Source organism: Cyprinodon tularosa, unplaced genomic scaffold (genome assembly GCF_016077235.1).
Source record: "Cyprinodon tularosa strain WSP-4 unplaced genomic scaffold, ASM1607723v1 ctg92, whole genome shotgun sequence".
Classification (NCBI taxonomy): Eukaryota; Metazoa; Chordata; class Actinopteri; order Cyprinodontiformes; family Cyprinodontidae; genus Cyprinodon; species Cyprinodon tularosa.
Genome location: NW_024039696.1, coordinates 127,931 through 143,461, shown reverse-complemented (window position 1 = coordinate 143,461; position 15,531 = coordinate 127,931). Strand labels below are relative to the sequence as shown.

The 15,531-nt window shown below is 37.0% G+C and overlaps 1 protein-coding gene across 1 annotated transcript in view; it reads right to left on the bottom strand.

Annotated features, from left to right (window-relative positions):
* Positions 1-8,454, bottom strand: part of LOC119776258 (copine-8) — a 118,760-nt gene extending 110,306 nt beyond the window's left edge. Inside the window, exon 1 of the mRNA XM_038274571.1 lies at positions 8,161-8,454. Coding sequence (XP_038130499.1) covers positions 8,161-8,258 — 98 coding nt within the window. The 5' untranslated portion in view covers positions 8,259-8,454. The remainder of the gene's footprint in view (positions 1-8,160) is intronic.
* Between the last annotated feature and the right edge of the window lie 7,077 nt (positions 8,455-15,531).

Sequence of the window (15,531 nt, the reverse complement as noted above, 5' to 3'; positions counted from 1 at the left end):
GAAGGTTGCTTAAAGCCCTGAGCACACCCAATCCGATTTATGCGTCCAATCGACAGAAACTCGTGTCGGATGAGGTTGTGCCATTTAGCAATCATTAAGAGGGGGGCTTGCGTAGCTGCGACCAATATAGACCCCAGGTCTATTTTAGTAGGAGGACCCAGAAACTCAGCAGCAATTTAATGAGTCTGACAGGAAGAGAGGCGTGGTTACGAAGTAAAACACAGCGGCTTAAGAGAAAAATACAAAATAAAATCTGTTGATCGCACGGGCAAACTGGTTTGGAGTTGCACAGCGCCTATAAAACAACAAAATGGTTGATAAACTTCACTCATCTCTCTCTGAGAATCACCTGTAAATGCTTCAGCCGTTATATAAACCGCCCCACGGTTCAATTAAATGTAGTTCCCAATATATTTTAATACAGGCCTATAAGAATTCTCTGTCTGCTCTGGTTTAAGAGATGCTACACAGACTCATGCAGTGGGGCTTTTCTTTGTAGCTGCGCTGTTTTTTTTTTGTTTTTTTTTTCAATAGCTTTTCATAATCCAGGTGAAATGTGGGAAATTGTTTCAGTTTGTGTGGCAAAGAGAGAGAGAAGTGGAGAAAAATCTGCAAATCTGCCCACCCTACGCAGTCGGAGCCTCAATGCATAGTGAGTGGGGCATGGAAAAAAAAAAAATCGGATCAGAGACCCGGTGTTCTGAACATGCAAACTCCATGCAGAAAGAGCCGGGCCGGGAATCGAACCCGGATCTTCTTGCAGCAAGGAAAGACCTTTACTAGTTTTGAACATTTCCAGAGCTGATGCAGATCCAGGAAAGGAAAAAATATTTGAAAAATGCCCATTGTTATGCTTGTTTTAAAAAGGAGGCATGTTGGGAATGTACACTATGCACTAAATGCAAACTATTAAAAGAGATAGCCAATGCTCATTGTGTCTGTAGAACTTGAACGTGAGCAGTTTATCATGTTAGAAATAAAACACTTTTTGCTACTTATTGTAAATGTTAATTTAAAGACCTTGTGTCTCCGACAACCCACCTAAGCTCAACATTGCCTCAATTCCTATAGGTAGGACCTTCCATTTAACCTCCTTCAGCCTATACCCCACTGAGCAGTAGCGCTGATTTCTAAACATAAAGACATCACCTGGACATGAATCAGCATTAACTCTATAAAGAGCTCTAAGCGTAGGCATTTATATATCCCAGATCCAATTACAGGTCTAAAAATCAGCGAAAAATATGAAAGACCAAAACTGAAACAATCATGTTAATCATGCTTCTTAAATATAACAATTCCAGGAAAAACAGGAACGTAAAAAGGAAATCTGATATAGTAAACTAATCAATACTTTAATTCATTTGTAGACTTCACAGATGTCATAAGTTAGAGTTTATTGCATTGATGCCTTGATGCTTTCGCCATCTCTGTTCAGTTTTAACAGTCCATGACTTGGATCTGTCAATAAAAAATGGTTTAAATAAAGTTTTAGGTTTGTGGACGAAAAGTAGACTAGATTTTAGCCTTTTTTTTACATCCAGACACATTTCTGTGAGAACCTAACGCTCATTTAGAGCTCTCCCTTTCCTCAGAGACTTTTAGAAAACTGAATACAATGTGAGCTAATTAAAAGGTGCACCTGTGCATCCATGCAGTTACTTGAACTGATCAGCCCACATCTGTGCCCACCGACAGAGTACGCGCTGAGCCGAGTACAAAAACAAGATTTGCTGCAGAAATACTTCCATCTATTAGCTTCACTTTCATTAAGAAATGTCTACTTTTAAATGAAAAAAAGACACAGTTGCCTGTGTTGTGGTCGATCAATAAACATAATGGACCAGAGGGACTTGAGCCAGCCACCAGTGGTTCTACAGTCCCCTGGCTCTATCATGTAGGTGGCAAAAGCTACTTTATATCAGGAGATTTTTTTTCTGTGTACAGTACGTGTGAGCAGACCTTTTCAGCAAGTGCATCTACAGAGGGGGGGTGAGACGCAGTAGGCAAGAGTTGGGAGCGTATTGATCCCCAGCAGTTACCCCAGGCTCTCCCATCGATCAGCACAAACTCTTGAGCACAAAGCGGAGCCAAGCTCTGACCTCATATCCCCACAGAATCAGAACATTATCTGAGTTAGATGGCAATGAAAGATAAGAGGATGAGTCTTGTAGCGGCTTATGTCACCACTTACAGGAATCACATGAGAGGCGCTACTTCTGATTAGTTTCAGATTCTCTTTTGGTTTAAATCCACCTGCTTTTTATGAAGGCGTAAAATGTCCTTAACTGGCTTATTAGTTTACTAGCTTATTCGTTTTTAAAGCAAATGATAAATACCATGGATTCTGTAAAATATAAGTTGTTTTATTTCTGAGAAAGATTCACAAAAACCTTTTTTAAGGCAAAATCTACCTTTCAAACGATGTTCTCACCTCTTGTACAGTTTTTCTGTCTGTAATAACTTTAATGTAGTTTAGGATTTTAACTCATAACATTAATAAGATGCTTTTAGCCCCCTATACACCGATACCTCTAAATAAAATTCAGTGAAACCATATGCCATCACTAAATTAACAGAGTGTAAAACTCAGTAAAATTAGTTTTGTAAAGACCTCAGATGGAGTAAAAGTAGCCCAGAAAAGACCAAAGAGGACAGATCAGGGACAAAGGTGAGGAGAAGTTGGAAGCAGGAATGTGTTTAATCCATCCTTTTAAAAATGAATCAAAGTGGCTCAAATGTAAACCTGTCAAAAAAAAAATGTCTGTTTTCTTTAACTGGCCTGTTGGGAAGAAAAAAAGGTGTTGGTCAGAGCCTGGGACACAGGGACATTTCTATTAACTGCAGGAAGGGAAAAGTTGGTCAGTTTCCTTTAAACTGAACGGGGCAAAGCCTGGTTTAGGGATTTACTAGCCCTGGAAGATAAATTGCATTTACAAAATAATCTTAATTTTAACGCTTTTCTAAATTTTCGATGAGCCACTCAATTTTCGGGTCCTGTTATGTGCGCATCAGTTACATGTGTTAATGTGCTCATACTATGAGCTGCGCTGAGTCCACCCACAATGTCTACGGACGGTTGAGACTTCAAACTTGTTTCAGTAATGGCGTCAATGGGCAAGGAGGGGGAGATTTGTCTTTTGGCTTCAAAAAGAACAAAAACAAAAACAAGAAAGAAGTTCGTACATAAGTCCATTAAACCAGACCAGGGAATTTCAAAGGGAAATCTATAATAATAGATTCCCTCATTGTTTAAGTTTAAATGTTTTTTGAGCTCATCCGCAAGGCGCTCTTCAAAATTTTGTATGTTGGAAACTGTTTAATTTTTTCAAAATTCCAATTCCCGAACTATCTGCTTGGTGTCCCATGCAAAACAGTTCAATGTGACCACTGTTTCTCGACGGGCAGTTTAATGTGCAACACCATGTAAGCGTACAGTGTTGTAAAATCTGACTTTTGCACAGCCTTGTCGAGTGGACCTTCAGTTCGAGTCTGCCCCAAGAACGCCTTGCATTTATGTCAGAAAGGGGGTTCCATCCGGACAGAAGTAGCAGCTAAAACGACTATATTTGACCCATACTCCTTGAGTGTGAAGTTTAAATTCACTTTGTGGCTTTTTGAACACAAATAGCCTTTATTTGAAAGGGGGGTGACAGGAAATGAGGTAAAGAGAAATCCAGAGACAAAGACTCCAACTTTACCATTAGCCACTGGTGTGTCCTGCATGATAACCCTATTGGCATAACCGGCAGCAAAATGGTGATTTGCGCATACGGGGCAACATAGACCTCACCATTGTTAACACTAACACACTAATGCAAGCAACAACAAATGCAGATTTTTTTAGCATTTATTTTTTTGAAGCTAATCAATGCATCAATGGTTTTACACTGACTGTCATCAGTCCATCCAAATGTCTCTTTTTTTCTCGTCTACATTTAGCGTTTACTTAACTTGCAAGCAAGATGAATTGTTGCAAGAATGGTAAATTCACAAACTCCTGAGAATAGAACAGATGCATTAGCCTCGATTTAGAAATGTTTGAGAATGTTTAAGAAATGACCAATGAAATGCAGTGACCATTGCTGAAGCAAAGCACATAGAAGTTTCTGCGTGGGAACCTATAAGCTTCATGGTGATGTGGTCATAAGCTACATGAGGGTCAAAGCCTGGGCTAGATGGTTTTAGACTCCTTTAGACTTTTTTTAAAGACTCTGTAAAATAAAACAATTTTCTCTGTCTGAAATACAAAGATAATATACATATTATATGTAAGTAAACTCATATATTTGGCTTTAATGTGTGCAGAATAATTAAAACCATGTATATTTGCATAAATTACAGTCATTAACTATAGTTTGACAAAATGTGAAACTATGCAAGGGAAATTGATGCATAAAGCAGGTCCTTTATATGAGTCAGTTATCAGAGACCATCAATGCAGCCTCGCAAATATCACAGCCTGATATAATGATTGGTCATGTACAGTATGTTGTTTTCTCATGAAGTGTTGCCTCCCATGTAGAAGTTCTCACTCCCCCCACACGCACAGAAGGAAACCATGGCAATACCCGACTTAGCCCACCCTGACCAATCGCAACAACTAGAATATGCACAAAAACCCGCAACTTGTAAAAGAAAAGGAACCTTTAGCTCACAAAAAAAAAAAAAAAAACGTGCAAGTTCGCACCTGGTCGTAACCATGACATTCCATGTCCTCCTTCAAGTCGGAGGTGGGAGGACCAGGCACCTGAAACACTTTCTTCCCCCGTCAGGGCTGACAAACGGGGTGACTCAGGCATTAACAAACTCCACAAAGCCTGTTCACATATTTTACAAGAAGATGGTTCAATCCCTCTGTTACTAAGGAGATGGTGCAGAAAAATCCTGCAGGAATACAGTAGCTACAGTATCCATGGGCTCAAGGTGGAGAAACAAATGTTCTTTTTTTTTTTCTCCAAAAGCTAAATGAATGGCTTTCACCCCGCTCCCCCATCGAAAAAAAGATGGACAAGAGAAATGTCATGCTACCATCATTATTTCCAGTGTTTCACTGTTACAGGGTTGACTGACGGGCTCATAATGACACGCTTGCTCTGCAATCCCTGCTGTAAATGAAATGCTTTCACATGGATCTGACTCATGTTATGTCGATAAATATTTTTTTTCTCTAATGGGATTCGTAAGTTGTTAGTTATGTCACACGGTATGCAACTTGTATAAAACACAATGTAAAAATTCCAGTACTTTATTATAACCAGGTAATCTAATGCATTAATTGTATAGACTTTACTGAATCATAAATACTTAATAAAATGATAAGTTTCTCTGATATCAATAATTGAGAGGAACTTTTATAGCATTTATCAGACATGCATCCTGCACAAACTTGCTAAAAAGCAAACAAATCTGTAAGGAAAAAAAACAGGCATGCCATAAAAACAACACTTGATTAATTCATCTTTCTATGGAGTTTCAACATGCGGTCGTCTTGAATACACATCTTATATAAACAAATCTATGAGTGGCCAAAAATAAGGTTTTAATTATCCATATAGAAGTTTTTTGTTGTTTGCATTATACATATTTAAAGCCATAGTTTCATGGATACATGCATCAGTCAGGAGAACGTTACACAACATGAAAGAATGACAACAAACGCAACACACCACCAAAGGTACTCGGTACCCTCTCTGTAATGCGGAATGGGGTAGCTTTCATTCGCACAAAACATTCAATTTAGACACAATACGTTTAGTTTTCTGTATAAAAGCTGAGAACGAACAGGGCTACATCCACAGTGACAAAAATATATGGAAGATAACCATAGTTCTGGAATCGAAAGTTCAAACTCTCCAAATGATGGATGATTATAAAACACTTTTAAAGAAGAATCAAATGATTTTTATCCAAAATATTAGCTGGGAATATGCAATTAGAATGTATTTTTTTAATAGATTTTTTCTTCTCAACCGTGTCATTAACAACCTTTAATCATATATGCTATCATATTACTTTTACTTTGATTGCAGTAGAAAGAATTGTTTAGTTTAAAAAAGGAATCAGATCACGGTTTAAATTTCTCTCTAAATACTTTGAACGACCGTATGTTTTTACACAAGGTCACCCTACTGTGAGAATATGATACTAAGCTGACTTTCAGTTTTACATCAGTCTATCTTTTTTTTGTTTTAGCTTCCAGCACCTATTCAAGCTTTTAAAGGACAGAGCTGCGAGTTTACAGCTAAGAAATGTAGATTTTGTGATGAACAAATATGAAAAAAAATAAGACGTTAATGTGCATTCTGGGAAGTTTTACGTCAAGGGTCATTTAATAAATGGTACATTCTTAACTGTATTCTAAATAAACACTAAATGTGTTTAGGAAATAGACATTCTTCCTACTATTTACTAAATGTTTCCTATATCCTAAACACTGATGTCTCCTTTTTTCCCTAAACACATCTGAGTAAATGCCAACTTTTCAATTATCATAAGTGATTACTGTACAGGTGCTTTGAAAAAAAAAAAGTCCAATATCCCACCGGTAACCTTAGATTATTATGCTGATATCCATTAACCCTTTATAGGGTACTGTTGAAAATCAACATTTCCAGCCAATAGTGTTATTGGAATCCAGGATCAGATCTTATTACCTTTGTTACATAATAAAAATATGGATATTTTGATGGTAAAATTTAATGTCATTGTAATAAAAGGAAACCCCAACTTGCCTGAATATATTAAGAAAAATAACAAAAGTTCTTCTATAAGAAATTCATGAAAAACACTCTGAGAGTGAAAGGAACACATTTTTTTGGGGTCCAACATAACCTTCGAAGCATTAATGCTGATACTAGCACTTAATTTTTTTTAGTTTATATACCTAAATTTAATTGCTAACTTGGCTTATTTACTTTACTTTTTAACTTTTCAATTAGCTTTTTGCCTTTTTTTTTCTTGAATTGTTAACTTTTGCTTTTCAACTTAATTTCCAGTAGGTAATATATCATTGAAGGGCTCATCTAAATGGACAATTGCCAAAATAAGATGTACAGTCATGTGGCAGGATCTCTGCTAAATGCCTGGATATAGATCTAGTGCCTCTAGACCTCACTGAGGGAAGGGGGGGACTCCATTAGTAAGGAAGGGGTTAAAAATGGTTAACTCTGTTTTCTTTTTTTAGTATAATTTGGTGACCACAATTAGGATTATTCTTTCTTTCTTATGTAAGTATAAATCTACCACTCTAAAACAACATTTCCACCAACAGTCTACGTGATTCACATTGAAAGACTGCTTTTGTTTATGCATAGTTTTGTATCTGCACACACAGAATGCAGAAAAATCAACTTCACTTAGAAAAACAAATCGGGATTTTCTAAATAAAAGCTCACTCCTACTTAAACCTTAGACTTGGATTTATTTTGTCATTTTGTATACTTGAGAGTAAACAAAAAGAAATTTTGTTTAAAACAGCTCTAAACAAATTCATCTTTTTTAAGTGCAGCCTTGAAAACAGTAATAAATACATAAAAAATAGTAATATAAACATATGACTATATATTTACAGTTCTAACATTTTTTTTATAAATAAAATGAATACTTCACTTAAAACAGACACTCTAATGAGGTTTTATATAAAAACACGTACAGCCAGCAGACCACATCAAGAAAAAAAAACCTTTTTAAACTGGGTCAAACCACGTTTTTTTTTTACGTCCACTTGTGGTTTGACGTTTGCAAACGTCTCAAAAAGTGTGCAGGACGTCATTTTAAACAACTCTTTATTTCTATTTTTTTCTACTTTTTATTTAAGAGATGCGACAAGTAGAAACCTGAGATATTTTTCATTTGTTTGTTTGTTTTTTTCTAGGTTTATTCCGTTATCATGATGTTACAAGGCTTATTTACAAACAAGCCAGCGTGAAAAAGTAAAGTAGCGCACGGTCGTTTCCATGGAGAGGAGCGCCTCACTTTTGGGGGTGTTCCTTCATTTCCCAACGTTTATCAAAGTATTATCATGTTAGTTTTAATGAGCAAGAATTAAATCTGACAGTCGAGTTCAAAACAAACTTCCCTTTAGCTGTAAAGCTGCGCGTTTTTGTTTTCTCAGCCTGTCGGAGGAAATAATGTCCAAATAGACACCGATCCACCTACCTGCATGACACCGTGATTTCAACTTTGGTGGCGGGGATAGAAAGGTTCAGCGGGTCGAAGTCCCCTATAGACGCCATGTTTAGGAAAGTGTTGTTCATGGTTTCAGTTTTCCCAGGCTTTTCTGCTTTCCTTCAGTCCTGCCCCCTTTTTTTCACGAGCGACGGAGGAGGATAAAGGCGAACTGTGCGCGCGCCTCCTCGGCGAGAAGTGGAGCAAAGGTGCGCTCAAAGGAGAGGAGAGAGGAGCTTTGAGATGTGATGTCACTTCACTCTTTCTCTCCCCTCCTCTGTGTGCTTATCCCCCCGTTTCCAGCTTTCTTTTGTGCTTTCCTCCCCTTTTTTTTCCTGCCTCCCTCTCTCTAATCCATGCACTGCTCCTCGGCTACTCCTCTTGTTGTTGGCATCGGAGGTGCAATAATCAAACAATTTTTTATTATTATTACTTTTGCAAAATCCTTCCTGTACGGAAGAGGATTGGGGCCACTGAAGAAGAAAAAAAGTTAACTGATTTTTAAATATTATTTCAGTTTAATGTGGGAAAAAAGTGTGAATTATGACTTTAATCTCAGAACTCTGCCTTTTTTCTCAGAATTTTGAAATTTTTTCTCAGAATTCTGACTTTAATCTCAGATTTCTGACTTTATTCTCAGAAATCTGATTTTAATCTCAGAATTCTGACTTTAATCTCAGATTTCTGACTTTATTCTCAGAAATCTGATTTTAATCTCAGAATTCTGACTTTAATCTCAGAATTCTGATTTTAATCTCAGAATTCTGACTTTATTCACAGAATTTTGGACCTTAATGTAGAGGGGTACTATGAATGAGGAGATGTGGGAGCACTCAGCTTCACTGACAAAGATGTGAGTTGTTTGAGAGGGCCAGTGACACATTGGTTTAAAAATGACGGAATTAGGGGACTCTTACGTGCCCGAGGGGTTCCCGGTGATGCTATTTCATTAAAGGAATAGTACACCCAAAACATGATTAGCCTTCATTTTCTACTCACCCCCATGCTACACAACACTCTGGAGTACTTTTTTGATATCTCAAATGCATCTGGAGATCTGGGAGGCTTCTTGCTGTCTGCTGACATTCAAATAATGGAGGTCATGACCACCCCTGGACTTCATCTGGCTCCACCCCTGGTTACGCTCTTTTTTTTACCCTCCTTTCCTTCATTCCTCTTTCATACACCTTTATATTTTTGTTCCTAAGCTCTGATTCATTTTTCAGAACAGCCTTTTTTCTATAAAGGTGTAAACATGTATTGCAATCCCCATAAAACCTTTTCTCTTCAAGAAAATAAGGAATGCAACACTTTGCTCTTTAGTAAGAAATTACAGATGAGAACTTTTTTCCTTTTGGCTCCCAAAGCTCTTAAGATTTCTTCCTACTTCAGAAACCTTGTTCTCCACCTCAGTAATTTCACACAAAATGAACCGTTATGTGTCAAAATTGCAATGTTCTGTAGAAGCTTCATATTTCGAGCCAGCTCTCAGATCTGCTTTATTTGTAACTAACGCATCTCTATATCTGTTAGGGCTGGTGGATGTTGTTACAAATGCAGAGCAGAGGAGGCAGAGATCATTTTTGACATTTTTAATGGTGAAGTAGATGGTACAAAATCATCAATCCAGAAATAACAGGCTGGGAACTCAGGAACCAAAAAGAAGCTCTGGAGAAATATACATGAAGAAATGAAGAGAATCCAGCACCGAGGAACTGCAGAGCAGGAGTACATGGAGGCAGAACAAGGAATGGAGTGATCAGTTAATTGGGAGCAGGTGTGGACAGCAGCAGCTAGAAGGGAGCTAAGGGGAAATAAAAGGGGCACTAAGGGGTACAAAGAGTAACCAGGGAAAACAGGGGCTACATGTAACTAGAACATAATTTAAGGCTAAAGGGGAAATTCTGACCCTACCATCCAAATGTCGCTTCAAGTTGAGACTTTTCAAAACTTCTATTGTTCAATGGAGTTGAGCCTGTGCCAAATGTAGCCTCAGTTTCCTGTTAGTTGGCAGGAATGTGTTATGCTGTAGCTCATCTGCCTGACAGTCTGACATGTTGTTTATTCAGATTTGCTCTTCTACATACCTCGGTTGTAGAAGAGCAACTGATGCCTTTCTATCAATTGAACCGGTCTGGCCATCCTACCCTGAATTCTGGCATCAACAATGTATTTGTTACCACAGAACTGCAAAGCACTGGATATTTTCTCTTTTTCAGAACCATTTCCAGTAGACACTAGAGATGGTTATGATGGAATATCCCAGTAAATCAGCAGTTTCTGAAACACTCCAAACAGCCTGTGTGGCACCAACAACCAAGTCAAGTTCAAAGTCACTTAAAACCCCTTTTCTCCCCATTTTTATGCTTGGCATTAACTGCAGCAGATCGTCTTCAACATGCGTGCATAACTAAATGCACTGAGTTGCTGCCATGTGATTCGCTGATTAGAAATTTGCATAAGCAACCAGTTGCACAGGTGTACCCAATAAAGAGACGGGTGAGTCTACACCTTCATAATGTTCAATACTTTATTTATAGGCAAGGTCTTTTTATGTGCTCAGGCACTGACTGTACTGAAAATACAGGAATTACGATGCATTAAAATTGCTCTCTATTCGTCTAAGAATGTTTACTTTCAGGAATGTACAGAGGAAGCTTAGTGAGCCGCTCCTGCAGAGACAGGTTTCTTCAGAAGTCAACCATCTGCAACAGGGTCCAAAAAACTTAATTCACTCTCACACTCTAAAGAAAACATCACAAAGGGTAGCTTTGATGCAGTGCCAATCTGTTTATTTAACAGCATATTTTGGCAAGTACTGTACTTACTGAATTCTCTTTCCAATAATGTTTTTTTGCCATTATAGTTTCTAATAAATCTCCCATTCTTGCCTCCCTTTTTACAATTTAGTATAGGGACCAGGTTAAAAGTACAGAAAGAGAGTTAATGTGTTTGCAGAGTATAAAAGGAAACTATAACGAATGTTGACGGTAAGAAGAAATGGCACAATAAAAGGACGTTGTATTTTTTAAGAGGGACCAAAGGTGGTTATAACTGTGTCACTTTGAGTGCGTGTATGATAATGTTCCTGCTATCGGCATCAATTAAGATTTTTGATGTTGGTTTGCACACGAAAAGCTGTTTAAAGAAAAAAAAAGGAGAAAATACCTCTCAAAGAGTGATGTTTGCAGTATTTGGATAACAACTGAATTATCACAACAGCCATTATCCATTTTAATACCGGTATGTAATTTTGGACCCAACAAAAGCTGAGGTTTAGATTCTTAGAGTGATTGAGAGTGTATAGAGAGCTGTATGCTGCAATAATCTGTGACTATTTGGATTATGTTTAGATGATAAAGTCATTGGATTTTAATATGACACATCCCTGCATTACTCAGTGTTTACCGGCCAACCACGTTTCTAAATATAGCCGTCTTACACGCTCTCTGACACGCCCTGGGTTTGATGAGTAGCCTGGTGGTGCTGAAAACCATTACAGCACCTTTAGGCAAACATCGTGCCCCCGCCCTCTGTTCATGACGGGGTGTGTGGAGTGGATGAATTCACCCCTAGTTACACACACACACACACAAGGTCAGAAAATTAACACAGACTCATGAGCTTACGGTATACGAGTCACTGCTATGAGTCTCACTCCCAAACAGAGAGGAAAAAGGCTCTGTTATGCATGAGAGCCATACACCTGTGTTTTGGAGTTCACATTGTGTTAAAAATAGGGATGTAGACTTAATACTGAGATATAAAGCAACTAGTTTCAAATAATAATAATAAAAACTGAGAACACTTAAAAATCTTTAACAGATTTTAGGCAATTTTGCCAAGAACCTATATACTTTATATATAAACTGACACAAGGCAGAATTGATTCGATCTGTCCAAGCAGGTCATCCAAGATTTAATTTTATGTTACAAAGGGCTATGCATAAAAAGTCATGCAATGGTTTCCCATCTTTAAGGCCGAATCATGCAACTCTACAGAAACAAATAAAAATAAGCTAGAAAATTTGCTGCTCTTGCTCCAATTTAATTATATTTGCCATATAGTCAACCACACCAAAATTCTGATTATGCCCAAACAAAGCAAAATTGGAAATTTGGCTTTACAGATTTCTAGCATTTAAGATTAGATGTCCTAATTATTCCATTCTGCCATCACTTAATAATGAGACCGAGATCCATTAAATGCTGTACCTTTAGCTCTCAGTCTTTTTAAGCAGACAGCTGGTAAATCTTGATAAGCCTGCATGCAAAATGGTCACAGACCAAGCAGGGTTTTGTATGTTATAAGAACTTTATAATTGATCATTTTAAGAAAAGCAAAGCGAAAATTGCAAAACTGTTCAAGATGCAGTGAATATTACATATGTCATATTACAGATCTGAGTTGGACAATATTCCAATGAAGAACGATTCTCTGTGTTACTATCATCATCAAGGTATAACGTTTGATCCGAAGCAACACCAAGATTTCTGAGGTTAGATCTGCCTTGATAATGAGAATCAATACAGCTCACCACTTGGGGGGTAGCAAGAACCACAATCTTGGCATAATCTAAATAAAGAAGGTCAGAAAGTTATCCATCCTCTGATTTTATAAATAAAGCAGGGTTTGCTGTCAACATCTGTTGTGTAAATAAAAGTTTACTAATAACCCTTCAAATTAAATCTAATCTAATACATTTTTTTTAAGGATTTTTTTTTTTTTTTTTACAAGACAATTTATATTTAAAATAATATAAAAAACTATTGCATTCTTATTTCAAGTGCATATAATCTGAATATCTTTTTTTTCAGATTAAAAATACTAATTCCAGTGGAAAATCGGTTTATTTACCTACTCAAATTAAGGGTGAAATTTAAGACATTTTTAATTATTTCTGGATCGTTTTTGCAGTGGATTATTTAATATAATAAGAACAATGATAAAAATTGGTATATTATTAGTTATTCTCTTTAAAGTAATCTTTTGAGGTGAGTTTGTAAATTAGATATATATTTTTCTTTCCATTTCTCTGTTTGAATTGTAGTTTTGGTTTAACCTATTGTTTAATTGTGAAGGGCGTTAAGTTTCAGGCATGTTTTTCAGTCCAGTATAAAACTGGTTAGATTTTGAAAACTGGGGGGCTTGACCAGGAAAAGTGGGAGGGATGAGGAAAATGTCTCTTTTTCTTTTTTTGTGATTGCAAAGAACTGAAAATGCAACCAGGAAGAAACTCAAAATATTTGCTGATGTTATCTACTGAGACCTTCCTGGACTTCCTCGTTCTTTGTTACCTTAAGAAACACCCTAAATTCCATTAGTATTACATAGTCGACATTAGTGGGACTGTGTCTTATCTAAATCAACTGATGATGTTCATGAAACTGGAGTATCCTTTTCACAGTGATCTTGTCCCCAGATTTTCTGAACGACAGTCTTTGTTTCTACAGATATATCTCACTCAACATGATAAGCTGCAGTTTTCAGTAACTTAACTTATGCAGCCGGTAATTTGCTTACATTTCCCCCTCTTTTTTGGGCATCAATTGTAGATAATTCAGCTCACGATACATATTAGTGTTTCTTCTGCTGTTTTATACGCTGACACACTAGCAGAAAAAAAAATTCTCCCAGTTTTTGCACATCTTAATTTGCATTTAACAGCATTTCTGCTGCTATTTTCTCAGCTCTCACCTACTACTACAATTTCCAGCGTTACAGCCTAATAAATTCTAAGCATGATTGTAAACAAGGCAAACACTTTGATTTTCCAGGGTGACCCAGGTTCTCTTGAGAAAGAATAGTGCAACAGATGAAATTAGTTTTGTAATAATTTAAAGATGATCTGATCATGTTTGGACTGTAGTTCCGAGCAAGAAACATCAGACACTGTAAATTGCAGATGCTTAAATATTTCATTCTGAATCAGTCATTGACAGCTTTCCATTTCTGAATATTTTAATAAGAAAACAGTCAGCTAAAAAAATATATTTCACCCTATAATTTTATAATAAATAGCCATATTTTTAGTTTGTCAGCTCACCCATGGCTAATTGTTGCCTAGGCAGATAGATATGATCTTGTATGATGTACTACTTTTCTCTCTTGTGCTCAGTGATGAGCTGAAAAACCCTCTTGATATAATAGGAACTGACACCTACATATTTATTACGGATGTGCAATTATACAGAGATCTACTGCAGACAGTTCGATTCCTAAAGCACCATTCTGTCAACTAGAGCACACGCTTGACCTGCTCACTGTCAGCCATATCTCTTTCCCAGTAAAATTCCTCCACCTGGTCTTCCTGCTAAGGTTTCCCCAAGTAAATAAAAAATGGTGAATTAGGCACAGATGCAGAGTCTTTAAATAAGCAGTCTACCAATTTCACACTGAAAATCCTTTTGCAGGCATATTACTGATGTTGCTCTTTCACATCTGTTGTGTTGGCTCCTCTTGGAGAGGACGGGGTTGATTTCTGTACTTGGAATTGGAGAGCAGCTAGGCAGCAGCATCACGGCTCATCAGTTCTGGTCATAAAGCAGCAACTCTGGTATTTTTAGCAGGAAGATTCACTCTGTTGATGCTCGGAGACGAGAGCTGGGGTGGTGGAAACTGACCCCTTCCTCCTGAGCCTCAAAGCTGCTTTGGAAAACGTCCTTAACCACCACTTGGCTGCCTCTGTTACATTCACTATATATTTTTTTCTGCCTTAAAAACTCTCTTTAGGTTTGTCCCTATCTAATAATGATGCAAATTAAACTAAAGGGTATACATTCAACAATAATAAACTTCTGTGATTCTGTTTTGTAGCAACCAATACTCAAAAAAATCTTAGAGATCTCACATAGTGCTGCAAAAATCTTAAAAGTTTGGCATTCATGTATGGAGTCAGAAAGGGGTCAAAATAATTGTATACTGGCACATCTTTATATAAAAGAATAGAATTGGAAATTGGGGAAAAAAAATAAAAGTTGAAAGCAAAAATTAACAAAAGTTTAGATTAAATACCACATTTTTACCCTGTATTCTGCAAAACTAAAAAGAAACATAAAATAAGAACTGAAGCTTCATTTTGCTTATCCGCTTAAGAAAATTCATATTTCACTTTAGTAATTTAATTACAATTCTATGGAGCCTGATCCATCTCACCAGGCCCACCTTTCATGTCCATGTAAAAAAAGAAACAATCTCACCAACAGCATAATGCTGCCACCACCATGGAATAGTGTTTGATGTGTATCTATTATTACTTTTCCATCACTTGTAAGACCCGCCAGAAAAAATGCAATTCCTTCCACCTTCTACATGATGGAAAAAATTAAACTAAAATTGCAAAAAGAAAAAAAAAGGGGTGT